At 40.3% G+C, this 27,908-nt stretch overlaps 1 protein-coding gene across 1 annotated transcript; it reads left to right on the top strand.

Moving 5' to 3' along the window:
- The first annotated feature begins 19,909 nt into the window (after positions 1 to 19,909).
- On the top strand, positions 19,910 to 27,796 carry RBM15 (RNA binding motif protein 15). Its single transcript, XM_056819186.1, has 2 exons — positions 19,910 to 23,535; positions 27,426 to 27,796. Exons 1-2 carry the CDS (start codon positions 20,679 to 20,681, stop codon positions 27,464 to 27,466), a joined length of 2,898 nt encoding a protein of 965 aa, XP_056675164.1. The 5' UTR covers positions 19,910 to 20,678; the 3' UTR covers positions 27,467 to 27,796.
- The last annotated feature ends 112 nt before the right edge of the window (positions 27,797 to 27,908 follow it).

A 27,908-nucleotide genomic window follows, 5' to 3' on the forward strand; every position in this document is an offset into this window, starting at 1 on the left:
TATCATTCCCCAGAGTTTGGACTTTAGGCTCAATTATATCGTACCTATCACTCTGGGATTCTATGACTATTCCTTCTATTAAAAGAGAGTGCCATTCACAATGTTGTCTGTTCACCTGGGATTCGACGATTGTTCCTTCTATTAAAAGACAGAACCACTGAAAATGTTTCTATTTGTGAATAGAGGAGTGAGGGCACTGCAGTCTTTTCCATGTGGTTTAAATAAAGCTTTGCTGATGAAGGTTGTTCCTCTCTGTGTAACCTGGTACTTGTAGCTCCATCCTTTGATCTCAAATACTGGGCCATGCAGGCATCAACTGATCCCAGTACTTTTTTTTTTGGAGGGGGGGCAAACTAAATTTCCCTTTGATGCTGCTGCCAACATTGGTAACAACCTGTCGTTAGAAAAAAGGTTTGCAGGGAAGCATCCCCAGACCCTATTGGATTTTGCATTTCCTTCCTTTCCATGAAACCTTCCAACACTCTCTATCCACTCAGCCACCTGGCTGCCCCTTAGAGTGGTTTTGCTGTTTCCTTCTCACTTTACAAATGAGGAAACTGAGGCAAACAAGGTTAGGGACTTGCTCAGGGTCACATAGCCAGGAAGTGTCTGAGGCTGGATTTGAATGCAGGAAGATGTGTTCCTGTCCCCAGGCCTGGTGACACTCTATGTTCCACTGCAGTCAGGTGGTAGAAGGGAGGTCTAGGAACAGAGGGACCCTCCTCTTCCTAGGCCAGAGAAAATGGGTGGCTTGAGTTCCTCAAGAATCATAGGACTCTATGAATCTTCCTTTTATTGGCTTCCCTCCTTCTTTGATCCCCTTTTTGCATGCCTTCTTTTGTTTCCTCCCAGGGCCCATCTTGTCCCACTGGTCCTTGGGACAAGGCAAGATCTTGGTTCCAGACCTCTTCTCCAAAGCTTAGTCCTGCCTTAAGTGTGACCCACCTTATCAGGGGTTATAATTTCTGAGACCTAGACCTGGGCCATTACAGCAGATCCCTTTCCCTGGGAGACAGATGGTAAATTCATGTATCTTCAACCTTCCTGGTTTGTCCCCCCATATGTAATATTTTTTACTTTTTTAATTTTAGACTTTTTAGTGATAACTGTTAGTTTTTATTACATCACTACACTCTCTAAGGTTAATCCTTTGATTCTCTTCCTCTTTCCTCTAGGATTTTGCTTTCTTAAAAGCTCCCCTCACACATATTTGATCTCTTCTTTCTCCCTTTGCTTCTTCCCAGTTGCTCAAGTCTCCACATTCCTAAATGAGCCCCCTTTGATCTCATTCCTCTTTCCTCCTGGCTAAAAGCTGCTTATACCTGATAGCCAAACTTCCTTACCACCCACTCTGTAACTGGCTCTTTGCAAGTGTAAAAATTAAATTTTTATCTCTAATAATAAAAATATTACATTTTATGAGGTTTATTAAATGATTATTAGAAATCAAGGAATAAAGAAGATACAACATAAAAACCATGTGCCCATTGCTAGTTAGCCATTTTCAAATTCTCCCCACCTTACCACAATCACTGCTGATGCTACATCATGCAAGAAGAAAGGACATGGGAGGCGTTACTACCAGTTAAAAACCAATAACGTCCAATAACGTGATGTTGCCAACCTGAAGACCTAGGATAGATTATAGAGAATTCTGGGAAATACCAAGGACTTCTGGGGAATGAAGACTAAGGTTCAACATCTCCATTTATACACAAGGGAATACTTTCATCACCAACTCTCCAAAAACTCTTCTCAAAGGTCACCAATGACCTCATAATCTCCAAATACCTTTGGAAGGTAGGAATTTCTTTTATGATTTTCTACAACTTTGGGCATAATTGTCCACCTTATTAATGGATATATTCTTCCTTAACTTTATTATTTTTATTTTTTGTAACCTTTACCTTCTGTCTTAGAATCGATACTCTATGTTGGTTCCAAGGTGGAAAAGTGGTAAGAGCTAGCAATGGGGGTTAAGTGATTTGCCCAGGGTCATGCAGCAAGGAAGTGTCTGAGGCTAGATTTGAATCCAGGACCTCCCATCTCCAGACCTGACTCTCTATCCACTGAGCCACCTAGCTGCCCCTTTCATTTAACTATAAGAATACCAAAATTTGCACCATCTCTTATTATTCTTTCCTTAGTTCTTAGTTCATTGGAGACCACTTAGAGACTGTACCTCAAGGTTCTGTCTGTGACCTCTTTTATTTTCCCTCTATAATCCATCCCTTGGCAAAAAATAAACTTCATCTGGTGTCCCCAAGACCAAGATCAGGTGATTGGCTATAATTAGGGAATACAGATAATGGTTACTTAGCAAAATATTTACTTGCCATCTCTAGGAAAGGAACACTGTGCCAACTCTTTTTGCCCACCTGGGTTGACTGCCAAGGAATTTCCTCTATCAACCTTTATTAATACTTGGTGAGTCAGGGAAACTCGACTTGTACTAAGCATGAATTCCACAAGCAATTCACTGCTCATTGCCCTGGTAGTCAACAAGCAATAGTAAGTGCTAAGTATAGAAGGGCAAGAGATAGTTCCTGCTCTCAAGGACCTTCTGGTCTAATGAGTGAGATAACGTCTAAGTAACTGTATAAAGACTAGCTTAGACACAGGAGAAATTAGAGATAATCAACAGAGAAAAGGACTGAGTGGCTTTCTTTTTAAACCCTTACCTTCCATCTTGGAATTAATACTGTGCATTGGATCTAAGGCAGAAGAGTGGTAAGGGCTAGGCAATGGGGGTCAAGTGACTTGCCCAGGGTCACACATCTGGGAAGTGTCTGAGGCCAGATTTGAACCTAGGACCTCCTGTCTCTAGGCCTGGTTCTCTATACACTGGGCTACCCAACTGCCCCCATTGGTTTTCTTATGGAAGATGAGATTAGAGCTGAGACTTGAAGCCAAGAAAGGCAGGAGGCAGAGATGAGGGTAAAGGCACAGTTGTTGTCCTCTGACCTGGGATTTTGAACTAAAATAAAAGACCACTTCAGCATCTCTGTCAAGGAAACTCCCAAAAAAGGGTCACAAAGAGCCTGATATGATGGAACCTACCTACAAAAAAGGGGGACCTAGTTACCCTGTCAGAATAAAGAAAGCATCAATGGCTCAAATTCCTTTTTCCAGGAGAGGTTTAATGATCACTTGGTTTCTATTTCCCTCAGAGTCTGCTTCCTCTACTACTAGTTTGCTAGCACAAGTCTCCTTGCTCTCTTCCCCAATTATAGGTTCTCTTAGGCCTACATGAGGCCCTATAAAAACCTATCATCAACCTCTGACAAAGGTTTAATTACTCATATTTATAAAGAGCTAAATCAATTGTACAAAAAATCAAGCCATTCTCCAATTGATAAATGGGCAAGGGACATGAACAGGCAGTTCTCAGATAAAGAAATGAAAACTATTAATAAGCACATGAAAAAGTGTTCTAAATCTCTTATAATCAGAGAGATGCAAATCAAAACAACTCTGAGGTATCACCTCACACCTAGCAGATTGGCTAACATGACAGCAAAGGAAAGTAATGAATGCTGGAGGGGATGTGGCAAAGTAGGGACATTAATTCATTGCTGGTGGAGTTGTGAACTGATCCAACCATTCTGGAGGGCAATTTGGAACTATGCCCAAAGGGCGACAAAAGAATATCTACCCTTTGACCCAGCCATAGCACTGCTGGGTCTGTACCCCAAAGAGATAATGGACACAAAGACTTGTACAAAAATATTCATAGCTGCGCTCTTTGTGGTGGCCAAAAACTGGAAAACGAGGGGATGCCCATCAATTGGGGAATGGCTGAACAAACTGTGGTATATGTTGGTGATGGAATACTATTGTGCTAAAAGGAATAATAAAGTGGAGGAATTCCATGGAGACTGGAACGACCTCCAGGAAGTGATGCAGAGTGAGAGGAACAGAACCAGGAGAACATTGTACACAGAGACTAATACACTGTGGTATAATCGAACGTAATGGACTTCTCCATTAGTGGCGGTGTAATGTCCCTGAACAACTTGCAGGGATCTAGGAGAAAAAAACACTATTCATAAGCAAAGGATAAACTATGGGAATGGAAACACTGAGAAAAAGCAACTGCCTGAATACAGAGGTTGAGGGGACATGACAGAGGACAGACTCTAAATGAACACTCTAATGCAAATATTATCAACATGGCAATGGGTTCAAATCAAGAAAACATGTAATGCCCAGTGGATTTATGTGTCAGCTATGGGGGGTGGGGAGAGGAAAAGAAAATGATCTATGTCTTTAATGAATAATGCTTGGAAATGATCAAATTAAAAAAAAAAAAAAACCTATCATCAGACTTCACTGGCTATAGGGAGAGGGCTCAGAATTGGGTGTCCAATTCCACCAGGGGGCACAGTGAACTGAATTCCAACATGCTCTCTGACTGCCCTTTGTTGTGGTATTGATTCTCAATGTAGCTGTCTCCCTTTACTCTGTTCTTATATGTTCCATGTTTTCTTGTATTGGGTTTTGGTATCTCCTAAATCTTCCTGAGCCTGTATAACAGCCCAATAACTAAGAATTCCCGAGTTCTTATTTTCTTGGCAGGAGATCTTCTTCCTTCAAGTTACATGCTATAATATGAAATCATCCCTTCATTATTTCTATAAATTCTTAGATTTAGGGCAAATTTTTTTGTTTTATTTTAATTTTTTGTAGTTGATCACAAGCCATTTATTCTCTTATACAAATCAGCCTCATACTCAGGACCTGGCCAAATGGTACACATACAAGTTAAGAAAGTGAGTCACATACTGCCTCCCATTTGTCTACCTACCCTAAAGCCACATCAAATAACCATTTGGTGTGTTAAGGCAAACTTCTTAAAGGAACCCTTTATGATGTTAACAGTCTGTGGAACAATCTAAATTGTTTCTATTTCTTCCCTGCATGAATATTGTACCCTTCCATTTATCTCACTAAATCTACTTCTCTGACCTTTTATTTACTATGTCAAGGTTTCTTCTATTCATTCTGAAGAATCCCAGAATTTAACAGCCAAAAGGGATTTCAGAAGTAGTCCTGGGGATTTTGTTTGTTTCAATTTTGGATTCTTAATCTCTAAAGGGTCATTGTTTAACCTTAATTCCTAGAAACAATCATCATTTCCAGAATGTCCTTCACTATCCTGCATCGTATTAGATGACAAAGTTCATTCTAGCTTAAAAAGCCCTTCCTCCGAAAACAACAAAAAGCTCTACTATCATTCAGACAAACAAATATTAAGTGCTCATAAATGTTCATATTATTACACAAGGAATGTATGATTACATACTTCTAATAAGGAGCAATCAATTTCAATGTAGATCTTTAAAATTTCATCTACCAATTAAATAGGGTGTTCTGAAATAAATACACTTAAGTTTGAGTTGATCTCACTTGGTGTTGGCTATTCTCTCATCTGCTTCAGTGACTGATTGAATCAGGAGCCATTTGGGATCTCAAAAGCCATCTCTAGGGCAATTTCTACATGAACCAGAATCTCCTCCACAGTCATACAGACTTTACTTAATTAAGAAAACAAAATATTTTTTAAAAACTTATTGTGAGAAGAGGGAAATATTACTTTCCAGGACAGGCTATGGTATTTTTGAATAGCTAAAATATTTAGAGAAGTTATTCCTTACTTGGAACCAAAATGTACATCTCTGTGACTTCCACTAATCTAATCCCTCTTTCACATGATAGCCCAAACAAATAAAGCCATCATATTTTCCATCCATTCCACCTCCAGAGGTCCTCCCTTCTCCAGGCTAAATGTCTCTTCTTCCTTTAAGTGGTCCTTGCATAGAATCTCTTCTAATCTTCTTGCCATTTTGGTTACCTTTCTCCAGACACATTTCGAGTTTCCAATATCCTTCCTAAAAAACAGTATCCAGAACTGAATAAAACAACCTCAGTAGTGATGATATTAAGTCAAAGGTAATGGGGGGAATAAAGTGCTGGACTTGGATTTAGAAAGACCTAAATTTTAATCCTGCCTCAGATCCTTTGTAGCAGTGAGACCCTGAGCAAGTCCCTTAACTTTTCTCAACCCTAGTTTCTTTCTGTGTAAAATGGAATACTAACAGCACCTGCCTCATTGGGTGTTGTTGAGGATCCAATAAGGTAATTTGTTAGTGTATTGCAAACATCAAAATGCTAAATATAGTTAGGTTCCAATTAGTGCAAATAAGGAATTCCACAAAGTGGATGCATTATTTGAACTTACACCCTTTAAAATAAACATATATATATAATATGGTCATTGGTTCTAGCTCAATGAAAAATTAAAAATGTTTTTCTCTATTAAGATAATATAACAAATAAGGGAAATCTGTTTCTGATCCGTATATTACAAAATAATCTGTAGTAAGTAAAAATTACTCAATATCTTACTAAAAGATAAAACTGCACTAATGATATCACTTTATTATTGCCACTTAAACTATATTAGCAGCAAAGACTGAACTGTCTTCACTTTCTTTAAATCTTCAAAACTTCCACTGGGAGGTGGAGAGTTTTAATCACATTTCAGAAAATTTGCATGTTCACATTTTTATACAATGCTTTAAAGGTGATACTTTTTTCCTTGAAATAGTTTTCAATAGCTAGTCTAAAATAACTTGAAAACAAGCCTTCAAAAACAGCTCTAGTCATCCATGATTTCCTTTTTGACCATCAAAGAACTGGAAGCAATTGATGGTTGTAGCCTCTGAGTTTGACTGATTCTGAGACTGATAAATCAGCACTGGTTTAATTGAGAGTTGTACTGCCCCCAAATCAAAATGCTAGGCAATCCTTGGGTGTTCTGAATCCAGATTAAGTTTCCTTTTTGTCAGAAATCTAAATTTTGGAAGGCATCTTTTCCTGGGACAAGCCTGTTTCATCTACATTAAAGATAGGTTGATCAGTGTATCCACCTTTTTAAAATGAGGGTATGGGGCAGCTGGGTGGCTCAGTGGATTGAGAGTCAGGCCCAGAGACAGGAGGTCTTGGGTTCAAATTTGATCTCAGATACTTCCTAGGTATGTGACCCTGGGCAAGTCACTTATTTACTGCTTTTCTGCATTGGAAGAATACACAGTATTGATTCTAAATAGAAAGGTAAAGGTTTAATTTTTTTTTATCAGGTTATTTAGCTACTGTGTCCTGATCTACACTGGCTGTCTCTATCGAAATTTTAACATTATATAACTGGACTTAATTTTTAAAGAGCTGGAACCCCAAGATGCTTGCAATAAAATTTTATTTATTGCTTTCTTCATTTCAGTTTTCTTTTACTGCCTTAAATAAACTTGAAGGTTTTGTTGAACAGCCGTTCTTCTACAAGGCATTAAAACCTTCTGTGTTAGAATCAATGGTCTTGGTTCTAAGGTAGAAGAGCAGTAAGGGTTTTGCAATGGAGGTTAAGTGACTTGCCCAGAGTCACATAGCTAGGAAGTATGTGAGGTCAAATTTGAACCCAGGATCTCCTGTCCCCAGGCCTGGCTTTCAATCAACTGGATTCTTTGGTCCTAATAACTACTTAGAGAAGGTCTCCTTTCTGTCACTGTCTCACTTCTATTCTTTGTTGTTGTTTGCAAACCTCAAGAGGCTGATGTAACTTTGCCTTTTATAATGTCTATATTATGTATGCATACATATAGATGTTATAAAATTTTATAATGTTCCCCACTGTAGATTCAGACACTTGTCACCTTGTTCTATTTTCACTAGTATGACCACATTCACATCATTCAATTACACCCCTTTTGTTTTTGTGCTAGCAAGTTTTCCATGTGAAGCATTCTTCCCTGTAATCATTTTTGCTAAGAGCTTATTAAAAAAAAATAAACCAGGGCTAGCTAGGCGGCTCAGTGGATGGAGAGCCAGGCCAAGGGATAGGAGGTCCTGCTTCAAATATGACCTCAGACACTTCCCAGCTCTGTGACCCTGGGCAATTCACTTAACCCCCACTGCCTAGCCCTTACTGCTTTTCTGCATTGGAAGAAGTATTGATTCTAAGATAGAAGATAAGGGTTTTAAAAATAAATTGAGTTTGTGATATACACACAAGTATAAAATGTCAAGAACATCCCCTTTACCAATCTGGGTTTTTTGTTGTTGTTTTTTTTTTTGGGGGGGGGAGCAGATTTATGAGGTCATTTGTATGAAGAACTCCCAGTGTGGAAACTACCTCCAAAACATCACTGAATAACTTCAGTAATTTCATCAATGCAGTGTCCAATCATGTCTTCAGAGAATCAATAATCATGTTCCTCCTGACTTTTAGTAGAGAGGTGATGGATAGGATCAGGATATGAAGCATACATTTTTAGGTATAATCACTGTATAATATCCTCTAAGTGAGGGCTCTATGGTGGAGGGAAGTGGGGATTTGTGAAAAATGGCAATAATATGTGTGTGTGTATAAAACATTAAAAAATCCTTTTTTTTTTTTTAAGGAACTCCCCTACAACAAAGCACAGAGTAACTTATCTGTGACTAGCTGAGAGTCATACAGCTAGAATTTGTAAGCAGCAGAACTTGAATCCTGATCTTCCAGACTCCAGGACAAGCTCTCACTATATGCTCTACACTATAATGCTTCTTGTCAAAAGTAATGTGTGTTTAGTCTACTATGATGGCTTTTAGTGATCATCGAGTCTTTTTCTAATAATACTTTCCAAAATTTTGCCAGGAATTAAAGTCAAGCTCATCGGTGTGATTAAAGCCAGAACATTTAAAATGGAACTCATATCTTGCTCTGTACTTGCTTCCAGGTTAAACTTAAGAGAGACATCAATCCCAGGGAAAAGTTGATCATTCTTCTTAGGCGCCTAATAAATGCTATGAAAAAATTGGGTTATTGCTTTCTTCCCTTAACGTGATTTCTTTGTCCAGTTGGCTGAGTGTGTAGGAAAGGTGACAATGGATTCTTTTCCTGTGATATAACATTAGAAAGTGGACTAAAAAAAATAGTTGGTCTTATGAATTAAACTCCAATATTTCAGTAGATTTGTGCTCTCTATGATGCATCCTCCAGTAGTGTAGACTGAAACCTATCCATGCCTGCCTGTTAAAAAAAAACACAATGAATGGTTCTTAACTTGTTTGTTCCTTTAGAGGCTTAAAAGATGCCAGTGAATAAAGGTGCACTTTCATTTTCAGACAACAAAATATATCCAGTGTCAAGAGAATATTCAGCTTATGGAGTGAGATGAGGTATAAAATTTAATCTACTGCTATAGGTAGGAAGTTTTTTTTTTTTCCAAATCCCTGTATGAACTCCTCCTACATCTGTTGGGAAATCAAATGATACACAGCTTCCAAGAGATATTTCACACTTCAATCATAACTGCCTTTATGCATATTGAAGATACTGTAATAATTTTTAAAATGCTGGAGTTTGTTGAGAAGGGAGCACACAGGGATTGAAAGTATGCTTTATTATTATTATATATTTGTCATGTTCCACACACATATTATTCAGAAAATTGTATATTGCTTTCTATGGAAACTAGAACTCACGAACCAGCAGGAATCATAGACCTAGTAGGAACCACACACTGTTTTTTTAATAGTTGAGGAAACTACAGCAATGGGAAGTTAAGAGAGTGGTAGAGGTCACGAGAGCAGTAAGCATCACTCATTCAGTCATCTGCATTTTTTTAAGCACCTACTATGTGCCAGGTATTGTAAATACAAAGAAATTCCAAAGACTTTTCCTGCTCTCTAGGTGCTTTCAGTCTAATGGGGAAAACAACATGTGTGGTTGGTTATGGTCATTTGCATTCAAAGAAGACCAAAATGACATCATTATGTAGAGGTCAATGTACAGCTGTCCAACTGTGTCTGATCACCTCAATATGAGCTTGGAAGAGTAGTCTCTAAATGTGCACATCTCATGTTTCTTTTGAACTGCAGTTCTGCTTTGCTCTTAGAGCACAGTACCTTCTTAGATGGAGGTATGCAAGGCTGGACAATCGTGTCATTGTCTCCCATCATAACTGATGCCAAAGGTCTTCAGAGAGACCTTAAGGGTGTCCTTATATTACTTTTTTTAGCTCTTGCCTTGTGTGAGTTCTCCAGTCTTTTAGGCAAATGTTAGTTTGGTATTTGAACAACATGGCCACCCATCAGAGTTGCCTTTCTGTGGTAGTTTGAATACTTGGCAGTTCAGCTGGAGGATGGACCTTGGTGTCCAGCACCTTATCTTGCCAGATGATCTTTAGAATCTTCCTAAAGAAATTCTAATGGCGGTGTCCTTTTTCTGGTATAGTACTGGCATACTGCTCAGATTTCAGAGGCATACTACAAGGTCAGCCCAACAGCTCTGTAGACCTTCAGTTTGGTGGGCAGCCTATTATTCCTTCTCTCCCACACTTTTCCTTGGACCCTCCAGACACTGAGCTAGCTCTGGCAATGCATACTTTGACCTCAGCATCTATGTGGACATTCCTGGAAGGTATACTGCCAAGAGCTAAGTGAGCAGAACCAGGGGAACACTGTACACAATAACAGCAATATTGTACAATGATCAACTGTGAAAGCCAACTATTCTCAGCAATACAATGATCTAAGACAATACTACAGGACTTAAGACAAAGAATGATGTCCATCTCCAGAGAAAGAACTGATGGAATCTGAATACAAATCAAAACCTTATTTTTCACTTTCATTTATTTGTTTTTGGGTTTTGATTTTATAAGTGTATTCTCTCACAACATGACCAATATGGAAATGTGTTTCTTACATGTATAACCCATATCAAATTGCTTACCATATCAGAGGAGGAAGGGAGCAATTTGAATCTTATAATTTTGGAAAATTTATGTTAAAAAGTGTTATTACATGTAATTAGGAAAATGAAATGTTAAAATGCATACTGCCAAGGTAAGTAAATATATCCATAGCATTCAAAATTTCTCCATTTGCTGTAACCAGTGGTTCCATATATAGGTATATGGTGGTGTCTGGTAGAGAACCTGTTTTCTTGGTGTTAATTGTCAGGCCAAAATTAGCACAAGCAGCTGAGAATTGATTTATATTCTATTGCATCTCAGCCTCATAGGCTATATTGATTGCATAAATAACTATGGTCAGACCTGAATATATATATATATGTATATATATATATATATTTATCATATAGATATGATAAATTGGAGATAATCCAGAGGGAAGTCAGTAGCATTAAGAGGGATCAGGAAAGGCTTCTCGCAGAAGGTGGGATTTTGTTCTGACTTGAAGGAAGCTGGGTAAGTTAAAAGTAAGAGATGGGAAGGGAGAGGGGGCAATGAAAAAAGCTAGGCCCTCCAAGTCCAAAGGCAGTTCTCTTTGCACTGTACCACACTGAAAACTGTATGTAGCATCTTTCTTCACATGAAAATATTTTCAGACTACACAGGGGTTTTTGCCAACATATAGCCTAGTATTTGGTAGGAGATTAAGCTGGGAGCCTAGCATACTGGTAGATTCAAAGTCCTAACCTTGACCTTATAAAGGAATATGTCAGATCTTTTGCTGTCTCTTAGAAAATGAGCGTATGTATATCAGATAGGTGGATAGTGTTAGGGCTGGAGTTGGGAAGACCCACGTTCATATATGGACCCAGATATTTACCAGCTATATGACATCAGGCAAGTCACTTCACCTTTATTTTCCCCAGTTTTCTCATCTGTAAAATGGGGATAATAATAGCATCTACTTCTCAGGGTTATTGTATGGATTAAATGAAATGTTTATAAAGTGCTCAGAACAATGCTCAACACATAGAAGGCATTTTTTAAACATCAGACATATTCATAACCACATAATGTGATTTCTCACAATAGACATGACCTGACCATATTTTTAAAATTTTAAAATATTGATTTCACATAGTGGCCATACACATTTGCACAGCAACATGATATGTTTTGGTAGGAATTATGTCCTTAATAAATGTTTACTGATAGAAAAAACTGTGGGAGTAGAAATATAGAAGAAAAACAACTGCTTGATCACATGGGTCGATGGAGACTTGATTGGGGACGTAGACTCTAAATGATCACCCTAGTGCAAATACTAATAATATGGAAATAGGTTTTGATCAATGACACATGTAAAACCCAGTGGAATTGTTCATTGGCTATGGAAGGTTGGTAAGAGGAGGGAAGGGAAAGATCATGATTCATGTAACTATGGAAAAATATTCTAAAGTAATTAAATTAATAAACCTTTAAAAATGTTTGCTTAACAAATGAAAAGGCATATTGGTGCTACCTGGTGCCTTAGGCACATACTGAGAAACTTAAGACGATATATTTAATGACAAGAAGGTGAAATAGATCATCTTGTTTCCCCCACTGCCACTGAATTAAGACTTTGAACCATTCTGTCTTGTTTTAAACTATTTATTTTGAGTTCTACTTTCTGCCTGCTCTTGGCATCAATCAGATACTCCCTGTTCAAAAAATATGAAGGTCCCAGGATCTTCTCTTTTCTTTCTAGCCATATCATCCACCACTCCATCAATTGGGAAATGGCTTAACAAGTTGTGGTACGTGTTGGTAATGGAACACTATTGTGCTCTAAGAAATGATAAGCAGGATGATTTCAAAAAAGCTGAAAAGATCTGTAAGAACTGATGCATAGCAAAATAAACACAACTGGGAGAACATTATACATAGTAACAGCAATATTGTATGATGATTATCAGTGAAAACTTGGCTACTCTCAGCAATGCAATGATCTGGGATAATCCTCAAAGACATGATGGGGAATGCTATCCATCTCCAGAGAAAGAACTATTGGAGTCATCTTTCCAGTGTGTTTATGGTTTTATTTTGAGGTGTACAATTAAAATTAATATCCAATAACTCTTAATTATTATATTTTATGAAATTTATTAATAATCACTCAAAGTAGAAGAAATAAAAAGAACAAAAGTAAAACCCTGAGTAAAGAAAAGTTTTCCCAGCCGCATTCATGGGAAAAGAAAGCAAGGGGTGGGGTTACACAAACTTTATCTCCAAAACATAAGGATATAACGTGAGAATGAAAGTGAGATGCTGGGATTTAGAGTCCTAGGGAGCGGATTCTAATTATACAGAGGTTTTGGTTATGTATGACTTTATTCTTACAACAATTGACTACTGTGGAAATGTTTTGTATGACAATAAAAATAAAAAAATATCTGACCCTCTGGCCTGGACAATACCTGCTTACTCTGAACACACTCCACTCTTTCTCATCCTAGGAGCTTTATTCTCAAGATTCAGTTGCCTCTACACTATGTTTAAAATGTTCTTTTTCACTTTTTCTTGCCCCAACTTCCTCATTTTGATTCTGCCTTTTGAAATTTTACCTATCCACAGCATCTAGTATTTTGCCTGGCATATAGCAGTTTTTTAACAAATGCTTATGGAACTGAACTCTTCAGGGCCCATAACAGTCAATAAAAATTCATTAAGCACCTACTATGTTCCAGACACTGTGCTCAGAGAAGGGCATATAAAGAAAGCAAAAGACAAACTTGTTCTTAAGGAGCTCACCGTCTAACAGGAGACAAGATGCAAACAACTATGTACAAACAAGATTGTGCTCTCTCCCTCCCCATATACATATAAATTTCCAATTTATCATACACACACACACACACACACACATAACATATGACAAATGAAGAACAATCAACAGAAGAAAGGTTAAATGTAGAAGGGGGATTCTGAAAAATACCAACTCCTCCATCCATTCAACAATAATTATGTATTGAATACCTATTATAAACAAGGGCACTGGAAATTCTGAGGTTATGAACTAAAGGTCTTTTCCAGCTCTGAAATTCCATGTGTCTATGAATACTTTCCTTTATCCTCCCAAATGCAAGGAATTTCTACTACTATGTATGTGAGCTCCTATAAGTTACAGTTAATTGTTTGACACTTAAATATTCTATGTTTACATATTTTTAAACAAATTGTAAAGAATGTGGAGTTGGTAGTCTTGCACAAAATCTTTTTAATGCATTTGTTTAGTTAAATGCTTTCTGGAGGGAGTGCTGGTGAATTAAAAAAAAAACCATTCTGCCTTTAACTATAATTACTTATGTATGTTATCTCTTATGCTAGATGGTAAGCGCTCTAAGGACAAGGATTATATTTTACTCATCTAAATGAGTATAAAATAATAAATTTAGATGAGTAAAATATAATCCTTGTCCTCAGAGCCATCTAGTAAAAGAGACATTTGAGAACCCTTCAAGTACATCTCAAATTTTCTGAGATTATTTTTTAACCACAAAAGAATGGGTTCTTTCAACATATATTTAGGACAATTTTGTAATAAGAAATGGACTTAACATTTCCAGAAAGAGGCAATTATACTTAGTATCAAGACAACTATTAGGATTTTCATTATGATGAACCTAGTAGATTATAAAAATTGGTTGGATACACACACATACACATATATATATATATATAGAATAGTCTTCATACATATTAATTTTAACATAGGCACCACTTCGTAGTTCATTTTGATGCATGTGTTGCTAGTGCTACTCCCCCAGGAATTAATTTTTCATGGGCATGTTGTTTTCTTCCAATCAAATGTAAGGTCTTTGAGAGCAAGACTTTGATCTTTCGTCTATCTAGCTATGTGACCAACGGCAAGTCACTTAACATCTTATCTGCTTAAGTTTCCTCATGTATAAAATGGAGATGATAGCAATTACATCACAAGGTTATTATGAGGATCATATCAAATAAGATAATTTGTAAAGTGCTTAGTACAGTTCCTGGCACATAGTAGACATTTAATACGTGTTGCTTCCCTTCCCCCACTGTGATGTTAGAGCTCATGGGGTTGTTCCGTTATTCTCAATGGAGAAAATAATTTGAGAGAGTTTTTGAAATATTTTTCCATTGTTATTTCAATTTTAATTATTCCATTTTTATCCTTGAATTCCTTTGATCTGACTTTGCTAAAATAGGATATCTTGCAATCGGTTTTAAAACCTGGCTTTACCCTCCACTGCTTCTCTCTGTAGGATGAGACAAGTGCATTTATAATCACTCATCAGTCTTAAGATTTTACAGACGAGTTTTTTGACCTTGGGCTCTAAAAAGCTACACCAGTGAAGCATAATGGCAGGATTTATCATGCTGGAAAGACTTGAACTATGGCCCTAGAAACAGGCCAATTCTATTTTATGAGGATTAAACTAGTTAATTATGGAGAGGTATATTACTAGTAGTAGGCTTGCCAGTAGGTGATAAAAAAATTTTTTTGGCCACAGCAAGCTATGAATATTATAATTTAAAATGCTAGATGCTTTTTTCTTTCTTTTCAGAGGGTTTTATGGGCAAGGTAAATTATTATCATTAATGTTTTGAATCTTTCTATTTACTTAAATTAGTTTAAAATGACAAATAATTGTGTATAACAAATGAAGACCTTTAAGAATATGCTGTAGACTATTTTAGAAACTTAATGAAATTTTAGATAAACTCCTATTGAGTTACATAATGGAATTTTTCTTTATTTGTGTGTTTACAGAGTGCCTCATAAACTGAGAAATTCTGATATATGAATATCCAGATTAATAAATAAGGTTAATTAGGAAGTGAATATAGTCTTCTTGCAAAAGAATTATTTGTAAAGTAAATCATGAACAACTTTTCAGGAGCACACCTATTATTATAGCTAACAATTATAAAACATTTTAAGGCTTGCAAAGTGGTTTGGATATGGTGTTTATTTTGACTCTCACAATAACCCTGGGGAGATAGGTGCCATTATTATCCCCATTTTACAGTTTAAAAGATTTGCCCAGGGGGCCCACAGTTAATAAATGCCCTTGGCTATTTTCAAACCCAGGTCTCCCAGACTGCAATTCCAGGCCTCTGTTCATTATGTGGGGCTGCTTCCCTATTATGTAAGATGTGCTGGCAAGCACATTCTGCTTTTGGGCACATCCTGTATTTTATTATATGCTGAACATATTTAAGTTTAAAAAAAAAGGTGCTGGAGTGGGGTTCAGTAGACCTAGCTTCTAATTTTGGCCCTGTGGTTAACTAGCTGTGTGACATTGGAGAAAGGAATTAAGGCCCAGTTAAGAAAAACTGGGTTCTGATCCTGCTTTTCCTAGCTATGCTATACCAAGTCACTTAATTTTTGATTCTCCATGAAACTTTCTGGGACCAAACATTTTCCATTTGGACCAGTGAGTTTTCATCTCAGAGCTTTTATCTCATATGAAATTACACGTTTGGAAAAAACCTTCAAAAGGTTCTAGTTTTTTAATGTCTCTGGAGTTAGAGGAGATAACATTTCATGTTCCTTTCAGGTCTCTCTCTTTCATCTGCCCTCCACCTAATCAATGAATCTTTTCTACCACAATTTTCCTCCTAATCTAGATTCTGACTAAATTCCTCTAGTAGTGGGAAACTGATTCCCTCCAGAGGCAAGTAATCATCTAATTTCCAGGCCTCAATAAATAGTAGGGTCCCTAATGAGTATTTAGCCTGATTATTTAGGTTTCATGTTAAAAAGATCTATTTCAATGATTTAACAAATTCATGTTCTTTTAATGAATGTTCTTTCCAAAAGGGAGAGCTTGTACACTTTTGTTAGTCTTCCCATAACTCTTTCATAAAGTTTACCCAACATGTCAGTGGTCTTTTAATATTCCACGAGGTATTCAGGCTTTCTATCAATAGATAGATAATAATCTCTCATTCTAATTACATGCTTAGAATCTTTCCTTTTCCACTCACATATTTCCTGAATAATATCTTGAACAGTCTTCACCAAGAGCCCACAATGAAACTTTACAGTGCTGTGCTGGTATCCATACCAGCAAAACATAAGCACTGGTGGCCACTATCAAGTTGGAAAGGTTTTTGTGAATGTAGCCCTAACTGAATCTAAGACATCATGTTGGACATGTGCACAAGGATGTCTCCCAGGCATTCCAACCTCAACATGTTCCCCATGTCCACTGAGGGCATCCCCATCTTTCCAGGAACCTCAGTTTGCAACCTGAGAGTCATTTTTCTTTCTTTTCCCCACCTCCCTCCATCTAATCCAGGACTATATCTTGCTGAGTCAACTTTCTTAACACCTCTAAAATTCATCTCTCTCTCTCTTAAAAAAACAAAACAAAACAATTCCTAGCTTCTGTCTCAGAATGGATACTAAGTACTGGTTTCAAGGCAAGAGTGGTAAAGGCTAGGCAACTAGGGTTAAGCAACCCAGAATCACACAGCTAGTTGGTATCTGAGGCTAAATTTGAACCCAGGACCTTGTTTCCAGGACTAGCTCTTTATCCACTGAACCATCTTGCTGCCTGTATCTATATCTCTTTACTCACAGTCACAGTCACTACATCATTACCTCTTGCCTTGACTATTTTAATACCTTCTTGAAGGGTCTCCTTGTTTCAGTCTCTTCCCTTTCCAATACATTCTTTCCTTGAAAAGAATCTTCCATGGTTTCTTAACTTGTAGGACAAAATACAAATTACTCAACACTTGCATTAAGAAAACCCCACAATCCACTGTACCCATGACAGTCCTCTCGTCCTCCTCCCTCCCTCTGGGATGTGTAAGCTTTTTAAAGGCAGGGAATCCCTCCCATTTTCATAGTTTTAGGATGTATTGTTGGCTTCTATCCTACTGATAATTCAGTGTTTGCTGAACTGATAGAAGTACAGTCAACAAAACAAACCAACACAATGTCTACACCAGAAAGCCTATGTCCTTTCTGTATTTCTAGTCCAGCATCTGACAAGGGATGTGGGGGGAAGCTTTTTTATCAGGCTGCTGAAGTCGTGATCTCCAGGTCTTTTTTCCAACACGCTGCCATTGACCATGTCTTCTTCAGCCTGTACTTCACAGCTGTATTTTAAAAGCCAATTATAATATATTTCTTATAAAATTTAATCTCTGTAGATTTCATCTCTCCATTACAGGGGTAGCTAGGGGACCACAGTGCACAGCAGACTGGGCCTGGGTGTCAGATAGAAATGAGCACATACCCTGCTTCACCATACTTTCTAGATGGATGACCCTGGGTAAGTCACCTAACCTGTCTGATTTAGTTTCTTCATCTGCAAAATGAGGATTATAATAGTAATTGCCTTATAGGGTTGTTGTGAAGATGAAATAAGATTATTTGTAAAATGCTTTGCAAACTTAAAGTACTTCTGAGATCTTTTTGTATCCTGTAGGCCATCAGTATGCTATTAGATAGTAAATGTCACACAGCTAGTGTCTATCTTATCTAAATTTCCTATATCTTCATGGAACTATGTTTTACAATCAGTAGATATGTAAGCCTGTGTCTACTGAATTGAACTAAATAGAATCAATATCTTCATCCAAGCTGTTGATAAAACGTTGAACAAAATATGGTCAAGGACAGAGTTCAACAAACTACTATGGTCTTCCCTTAAGACTGGCACATACTAAACAATACTTTGGATTTTCTTGTTCAATTACATGGGCACCTACCTAATTCCCAAGTAGTCTCATGTAATTCAAGTCAACATAAATTTATTCTGTGTCCATTATATGCAAGGTGTAGAGGATACAAAGAGAAAACCAAAATAATGTCTATTTTAAAGGAGCTTGCTGATTTACAGCATTATAGTTTATTTTACTGGTTTATAGCATTATCTTGGGCCAGTCTGATAACTATCAAAAAAAATAAAAGAATTAGGTTAGTTTATTATAATTTCTTAATTTGGCTCATCCATTTATTCAACACTGTGCAAAGGATTAGAAAAGGTCTGAAGATAATTCAGACATGATTCCTCTCCTTAAAGAGCTCAAAATCGATAGGGGGTAATGGTATACATCTATGAAGAGGCAATAACTATTATGCAAAAGAATGCAATAAGTGATAAAAATGTAAGAAAAGTACCAAGTGCCATGGGAGACCCAAGGATGATTTCATTTTGGATTGGTGAGATATTAACCGACTTTTATAAGTAATACTGCTAGGGCTTGTTCTGGGGAAATCCCAGGGTGGCAGTTAAGGACCTTTAGTCCTTGGTTACAAACTTTTATTTTAAACCCTTATCTTCTGTCTTAGAATGGATACTGAGTATTGGTTCCAAGGCAGAAGAGTGGTAAGGGTTAGGCAATGGAGGTTAAGTGCCTTGCTCAGGGTCACACAGTAGGGAAGCTACTTAGGCCATATTTGAACCCAGGTCCTTCTGTCTCCAGGCCTGGCTCTCAATCCTCTAAGCCACCTTACTATCCCCATATATGTTTGAAAAAATGGCTCTGATTTAAACTTCCTAATAATTTCATGTATAATAATCACCACCATTTTAAAGATGAGGTAACTGAGACTGGAAAGTAGTTTGTTCACCATCACATACCTAATCGATATTAGCGATGGAATTTGACCCCAAGTCGTTTTTATTTAAAGCTCAGCACTATATACGCTATAACATACTAATATAGTATTAGATATCATCAAGGAAGAGACTTTTGAAACTTTCCTTAAAATGCTACCGAGTTTCAACAGTCTAAGATGAGGGAAAAAGGCATGGGATTTACGATAGCATTAGGTATGTATGAAGAATATAGAAAAGATCAAATCTGGCTTCAGGATATTACAGAGGAAGAACTCAAAAGACAAAACTAGAAAGGTGAGGGGCTACCATTTACAAGGTTTCAGCAGATCAGTGCCAGGAGATCAGATTTGTGCATAAAGAAGATTCACCAGATAGTTCAAAAGAACTATCCACCTCCAAAACGAAGACAGAGGAATTCAGAGTGGTGTGCGGGGATCAGGATCGCCTCCCGGGACGCCAAAGGACGCGTGACAAGGGCCTCGGCCTGGAGCCGGCCTATTTCCGTTGGGAACTGGAGGTTCGGGAAACGACGTAAAGCGACCCTTCCTGCCCGGGTCAGGGACGTGGGGGCGGGGCGGTTGGGTCGAGAAGGCGCAGCGAGAACCCGAGAACCGGCGCAGCGGGGGGACCACGAAAGGCCCGGAACACCTTACCCAGAGACCGCGCGCCAAGGGCGGGGCCAAACGCGCTCAAAGCCCCAGGCGCTTGCAACGTCACCACGCAACCGCGCGCTCAGTTCTTCACCTTCAGTCTCCTCCTTCGGTCGCAGAGCCTTTCCCTTTAAGGTGGGAAATTGAAGGCTTCACATCTTGATTGACACGCCTTGAAGCCTATCAGGTTCCTTGTAGGCGCCCAACCAGATTTAAATTCTCTATTCAGACACCAGACGAGATGAAGGAAGAGTGAAGGAGGTGAAAGAATAGTTCCTCGCGAGATTTTCTCTTCAGCCGCGCCTCCGAAAATTGCCTTAACTGATGGTTCCACTTTCCAATTAGAGGCCAAGGGGAGGGGTTACAGACCAATGAAAAGGATGAAAAGGTGGGCTCGCTATTCTCCCCGCGCGAGATGAACCGTTACAGGACGGGCCTATTAGCCAATCAACCTCTCTAGGATTAAGGTCAGGTGACTGTTCAGCGCGGCCGGGGCGGAACTACAGACTGGCGCGAGGAACCGTTAATACAGACAACGGCAGCAGCCAATGGGATCCTTCCTCTAGGACATAGAGAATCCAATAAGAGAGGTTGGGCGGGATCCTTCGCTTGGCGCTGGGAGCTGGGAAGACGGGCAGAGGGAGCCCCCAATGACTTTGAGAAAAAGAGGCTCTCGCTGACCAATGAGGGCGGTGGGGCGGGGTCCATTGCCGCGGCGGTGTCCAAGATGGCGGCGTGGGATTCCGCTGTGTGAAACCAGCGCGGGCAGGCGAGTTACCCAGTTCCGAGGCGGCCCCGGACAGTCTTCAGCAATGAAGGGGAAAGAGCGCTCTCCCGCGAAGGCCAAGCGCTCCCGTGGCGGCGGAGAGGAGTCGAGCACCCGCGGGGAGCGGAGCAAGAAGCTCGGGGGCTCCGGCGGCAGCAACGGCAGTAGTAGCGGTAAGGCGGACAGCGGCGGCACCCGCCGGAGCCTGCATCTGGACAAGGGCAGCAGCCGGGGTGGCAGCCGCGAGTACGACACGCCGGGCGGCAGCTCCAGTAGCCGGCTGCATAGCTACAGTTCCCCGAGCACCAAGAACTCGTCGGGTGGGGGCGAGTCGCGCAGCAGCTCCCGCGGGGGCGGGGAGGCCCGCTCGGCCGCGGCCGCCCCCAGCTCCACAGGCGGCGACGGCGGCGGGGGTGGCGAGTACAAGACGCTCAAGATCAGCGAACTGGGCTCCCAGCTGAGCGACGAGGCAGTGGAGGACGGGCTGTTCCATGAGTTCAAGCGCTTTGGGGACGTGAGTGTCAAGATCAGCCGCCTTCCCGGGGGCTCGGGCGATGAGCGCGTGGCTTTTGTGAACTTCCGTCGGCCCGAGGACGCCCGGGCCGCAAAGCATGCCCGGGGCCGCCTGGTACTCTATGACCGGCCACTCAAGATTGAGGCTGTGTACGTGAACCGGCGCCGCAGCCGCTCCCCGCTGGACAAAGATGCGTACGTCCCTGCTGCTGGAGTGGTGGGTGCCACTGTGGGTGGCCACCGGCACCCTCCAGGGGGTGGTGGGCAGCGGGCGCTGTCCCCAGGGGGGGCGGCCCTGGGCTACCGAGACTACCGCTTGCAGCAGCTGGCCCTGGGCCGCCTGCCTCCTCCACCCCCACCTCCTCTGCCCCGGGAGCTGGAGCGTGAGAGAGACTATCCTTTCTATGAGCGGGTGCGCCCAGCCTACAGTCTAGAGCCCCGAGTGGGCGCTGGCGCCGGGGCAGCCCCTTTCCGAGAAGTGGATGAGCTTTCCCCTGAGGACGGGCAGCGGGCCAACCGGACTCTTTTCCTGGGCAACCTGGACATCACGGTAACTGAGAGCGACCTGCGCAGGGCCTTTGATCGGTTCGGGGTCATTACTGAGGTAGACATCAAACGGCCTACACGAGGCCAAACGAGTACCTACGGCTTTCTCAAGTTCGAGAACCTGGACATGTCCCACCGTGCCAAACTGGCCATGTCTGGCAAGGTGATAATCCGCAACCCCATTAAGATTGGTTATGGCAAGGCCACACCCACCACTCGGCTCTGGGTAGGAGGCCTGGGCCCCTGGGTGCCCCTGGCAGCCCTGGCCCGAGAATTTGACCGTTTTGGCACCATCCGCACCATCGACTACCGCAAAGGTGATAGTTGGGCCTACATCCAGTATGAAAGTCTGGATGCAGCCCACGCAGCCTGGACCCACATGCGGGGCTTTCCTTTGGGGGGGCCGGACCGCAGGTTGCGGGTGGACTTTGCGGACACGGAACACCGCTACCAGCAGCAGTACCTGCAGCCACTGCCGCTGACCCACTATGAGCTGGTGGCAGACGCCTTTGGCCACCGAGCCCCGGACCCCCTGCGGGGGGCCCGAGACCGCACCCCACCCCTGCTGTACCGGGACAGGGACAGGGACCTTTACCCGGACACAGACTGGGTGCCCCCTCCCCCACCAGTCCGAGAGCGCAGCACCCGAGCAGCTGCAGCCGCTGTGCCAGCCTATGAGCCCCTGGACAGCCTGGAGCGCAGACGGGATGGCTGGTCCTTGGAGAGGGACCGAGGGGAGAGAGACCTGCCCAGTAGCCGGGACCCACCTCGAAAGAGGAGGCTGCCCGAGGACAGCGGGGGCCGGCATGTGGATAGATCTCCAGAGAGTGAGCGCTCGCGGAAAAGACACTGCCCCCCTACGCCAGACCGCAGCCCTGAGCTGCCCAGCAGCCGAGACCGATACAACAGCGACCCTGACCGCTCCTCACGCCTTCTCCTGCTGGAAAGACCCTCCCCTGTTCGTGCAGATCGGAGGGGTAGCCTGGAGAGGGGCCAGGGGGACAAACGTGACCGCAAAAACTCAGCTTCCGTGGAGCGTGAAAGGAAGCACCGTGCCCCTGCGCCTTCGGAGGGCAAGAGCCCTCTGAAGAAAGAGGAGCGGGCGGACTCCTCCACCGCACCCAGCACCAGCAGCGCCAGCTCCAGGCTGAAATCACCACCGCAGAAGCCAGAGGCAGCTGCGGCCTCCACCCCAGCTGCTGCCCCCAAGCTGTGCCTGGCCTGGCAGGGCATGCTTCTGCTGAAAAACAGCAACTTTCCCTCCAACATGCATCTGCTGCAGGGCGACCTTCACGTGGCCAGTAGCCTTCTAGTGGAGGGCTCCACGGGGGGCAAGGTGGCCCAGCTCAAGATCACCCAGCGCCTGCGACTGGACCAGCCCAAGTTGGACGAAGTGACCCGGCGCATCAAGGTGGCCGGGCCCAATGGCTATGCCATTCTGCTTGCTGTGCCTGGCAACTCGGATAGCCGCTCCTCAGCTGTGTCCGAGGCGACCACTTCGACTCAAAGGCCACTTAGGAACCTGGTGTCCTACCTAAAGCAAAAGCAGGCCGCTGGGGTCATCAGCCTCCCTGTGGGGGGCAACAAAGACAAGGAGAACACCGGGGTCCTCCACGCCTTTCCACCCTGTGAGTTCTCCCAGCAGTTTCTGGATTCTCCTGCCAAGGCACTGGCCAAATCTGAAGAAGATTACCTGGTCATGGTCATTGTCCGTGGTGCGTCCTAAAGTCCATGTGTAGCTTGCATTTACTACTTGACATGGTTCCTAATGTGTGATGTGTTATGGGATACAGCATCAGACACAACTTTATTATTTTTTTAATTAGATGTTTATTTGTAGCTATTTCCTTCTTACATTTCTATAAACCACTTTAAAGTAGAAGTCAGGGAAGTTTAGCTGTTAGCAAAAGTAAGTGAAGGGGATCACCCTGAAAATAGCAGGCAGAATAGACCTGCTTTAACTAAAACGTCCCATTCTTTTATTTGTAACTTTTGTCCTTTATCCTCATTTTTGTAAACTTTAGTTTAAAAAAAAATCCTCTAAGTTACATACCCATATGTTTGAAAAGTCAGAATTTGGAAAACAAAAAATCCCAGCACTGGCAGGAGAAACCATATACACCTGAGAATGACTTGGCCTCTGTTGTACTTGTTAGTTGGATGATTGGTTTTGGTGTATATGTAAATAATTCTTATGCCAGAATTATTTTGTTTTATTTTGACTAAAATTTGATCAGGGAGTGCAAATGTCAGGTGGTACACTGTACAGCAGTTTAATTCTTTTAATCAGGTGTTTGAGTATTTCACTTAATATACAAAATTAATTCCCAGAAAGTATGCTTTAACGGGCATTCTAGCATCTATTCATGAGTTCTACTGTATCCCATATATGCACTTTTGGTTTGTAGCTGTGACTGTTCAGTAAATATTGAGGACTATGTTACAAACCATATATGTGTTGTGCTTACTTTAGTATGCAAGAAACAAGTAGGTGCTTTAAGAAGAAAAAAATCTAGTCAGTATAGGTGTTCGTTTTTTACTGACTTTTCAAAGAGGTGTAAAGGGGTACAATTCATACTTAGTAGTGCATACTCCAAAATTAAATGTTTGTCATCAAAGGTGGGTTTTCATTTCTGTGACCATTAAGGTTCTGGCTTCAGTAATAGAAAGAAACAGTTGTCTACAGGCTTTTAAGGTCATTGGGCATTAATGTTCCATATCTGAGTTGCAAAATTTTTGGTTGTCAATCTAGAAAATGCCTTATAAGTACCCTTTTTTAGAAGGCAGGATATCCCCAAATGATAGTGAGCAGATCTATTATATCATTGTAAGTGTTTTAAATATCGGTGATATCCATGTTCTATGAGCTTACCTGGTAGCTGACAATATTTTAAAAGTTGAATAGATTCCAGTTCTCTAAGACCTGGTTTCTTTTTTCCAGACAGCTTATTATATGTATGTAGCTGATGCCCAAATATAAATTTAAAATATCTCTTCAGAAAAAAAGTTTGCTCAATTGGATTTTGAATTTACTCTCCCAGTCCACCTTTGTGAGTTCTTTTAATTGAACATTATTTTTATTTCTGCAGGCATTTTGCTGCTCATTATGTAGCAGTTTTTCAGTGTCTTATTTATTTTTTAATATATCACTTTATCCTTGAATGTATTTTGCTTTTTTTCCTCCCTGATTGAAATGGTGATGACCTCCATTAATGCCTGTAGTACATATTAAGCTATAAATAGAAACCTTAGGAAGTTCTGGATTATGGTCACTATTATATGTTGAAAGTATTTTACTTGTCCAAAAGCCTTGTAGAGCTTGGCTGTTCTTTCTGTTATCAGTGAGGATACTGATATTTGAAATAGCACCAATAATAACCCAGAGAAACTTCATATGTTAAATTCATCATTATTTCCTTTTTAAACTATTGTATTCATTGTTTTCCATTATGGCAGGTGTCTAACGCATGTCAGCATGACCCTCATCACTGCTGTAGTATACCATCCTTTTGATTTTCTTTATACATTTGTAAAGGGAGTTTTTTGTTTTTTTTGGTCTTTTTTTTTTTGAAACTGGATAAAACTTTACACTTTGGATGACCATTGTGAAAGTAAGTGCTGGACTTTGAATTTAAGGTCCTTGCGATACCTTGGGGTGGAGGGAAGGACTTTATTATCATTAGACTTTTTGTGCTTATGTCTTTGAAAAGCAGTGATTGGGATTCATATATGCAATAGACACCTGTTTTAAAAACTGATGCATGTATGGGGTCAAAGTACAGTATATGCCTAGAAACACTTTCTTAATTGGAAATTATCTCACTCTATTTTTGTAGCCCCTTAAAATGAATTGAGAAAGCAGTTTTTGCTCTTTTGAAAAATAAGCTCCTGGCATCTAGTTTTTGCTATGATCCAAGGGGTTTTTTCAATCAAGTTGATTTGAAAGATAATAAGAATAGGCAGCCCTGTGCTTTTACTTCCTTTTTCAATGTTTAGTTGAAGTTATGGTTTTTGTTAGATCTGGTCATTTTTGCCTCCTGCTCTATTTGTGAAATAGGTTTAATAGTATTCTTGAGTGTGTAAGGTAAAGTAATTGATTATGTATAATACAGCAATTAGCTGAGTGCCATCAGTTCACAATACTGCCATCTTATCTGTGTTGTCTAACCTGTTGTACAGGTGTGTAACATCCGTAACTGTTCACTTCGTTCAGAATTTGGAAATTCTGAAAGTCTAGAATCATCTCTGTGGTGCTAAACACTATTAGCCAGAATTTTATAATTCCATTATTGGATTTTCTCTAACAACCAAATTTTCTTGATACTGGCTGTGTGCATGCAGTTGATGTTCCTAGAATTTATTAGTTCAAGTGATTTGAAAGAATATTATTTCTATAATGCAGTTAATGGCTTGGTACACATGAAAAGGAAAACATCAAGATAATTAAGTTTTTTCTTTTTAAATCAAAATTCTAAAGTTTGAGGAAAAATTGGTTCCTTAATTGTCTCAACTACTGGTCAATAACTTTACCTAATCTCTCTTATTGACTGAAACTGAAGTTCTTCCAAAGGTTATTATGATAAATTTTCAGTACCTCTTTTAAGTTAATTTACTTTGAAGCCCTTTTTTCCTACCTGGGATAGCTGAAGGAATTACCTTGCTTTCTAAGTATTAGAGCCATTCATCAGAAACTCCTAGCAGTAACAGAATGAGGAGACCACCTTAGAAGAAGGTCTTGATGACCTTTTGTGGAAAAGACATTTTGGGTATCTGTAATGAGTAAAATATCTGGGCCTATTTCTCATTTCCTAGACTGGTTTTGAGATGATATTTGCAAAGGAGTCTGCTGTGAAAGTGAGGAGCAGCTATTATATTTGACTCCTATCCTCTTGATTATAATGACATCTAAAAGGAATATTATCACAGGTAACTGTAGTAAACTGTTAAACTTGATGGAGAGTTTGTATGTAAGATATGAACAGTGTTGAAACCAAGGTTTACTGGTTATTCAACAGTTCTGTGTATGGAAATGGTTCATCTTGTCTTTTAAGTGGTAACATAGCCTATTAGATTTTAAATGGCTGTGTACCTTGACCCCTTTTCTATAATATTGGAATGACCTGTTGCTGGAAGGCTTATTATAAACAAAAATGTAAACACAGAGGTGAAAGTTTGATGACTCCAATTCATATTTCATCTTTTTTTTTTCTTTCACTTTAAGTTGCCTTCAGGAAAAATTCCATTTAAAAAAACCCAAATAATTATAAACTTTCACTTGATTTTTCTCTGTGGAAGTTTTTTTGTCCCCCCAAACCACCCTTTCCACATACACTCAGTTGAATGTAAAGGATATTTTCAGTTCTATAACCCTAAGCCTAGCTTATAAAAAAACAAAACCCAACCTGTTGTTCTACTTGTTTATATGTCTTCATGGAATGAATTCATTTCAAGGTTTGTGCCAGTGGGTATTATTGGTGCTTTTTGAAATCAAAGTGGACTAACCAGAAAGGCCTTGTAGCTTATGTTCATCTATGTATTGTAGGGAAAAAAATATGTTGTAAACATTTGTACTTATTAACCTTTTTTTCCCCCTCTGCAAGCAAAGCTGGTGGACAGCGGATGAAGATTTGGAATTCTAAGCTCTAATGGACCTTTTTGAAGAGAAGTTGTGGCTTATGTGGAATTTACATGGGCCACTTGATTGGAAGAAAGCTTATCTGTTTAGTATTTGTGCATTTTACTAAAATGGCAGCTTTAAAAAAGTTGTGTTATCTGCTATTGTGATGCCAATGCCCGTGTTTTAAGTGGAAAAAAAATGACCTCTTTGCTTTGTGCTGTGTACACAAGATTTCTGGAAAAGTAAAAGAAAACCCTTTTTATGGCTCACACAGCTTAAAAGTAGCTGTCACTCAAACGTGCGCTCACAGTTGAGCTGATTTTGTTTCATTCTAAATAAATTGTTTCTTTTGAGGAAAATGTTTTTCTGCTTGGAAGTGAATTGACGACAAACCTTTGACCCCTTTGTTTGCAGCGGAGGGGGTACTTGCTGCTGCTCAGATCTTGTATGTCTTGAGCAAGAAGCAGTTAA

Source organism: Monodelphis domestica, chromosome 2, assembly GCF_027887165.1.
Source record: "Monodelphis domestica isolate mMonDom1 chromosome 2, mMonDom1.pri, whole genome shotgun sequence".
NCBI lineage: Eukaryota > Metazoa > Chordata > Mammalia > Didelphimorphia > Didelphidae > Monodelphis > Monodelphis domestica.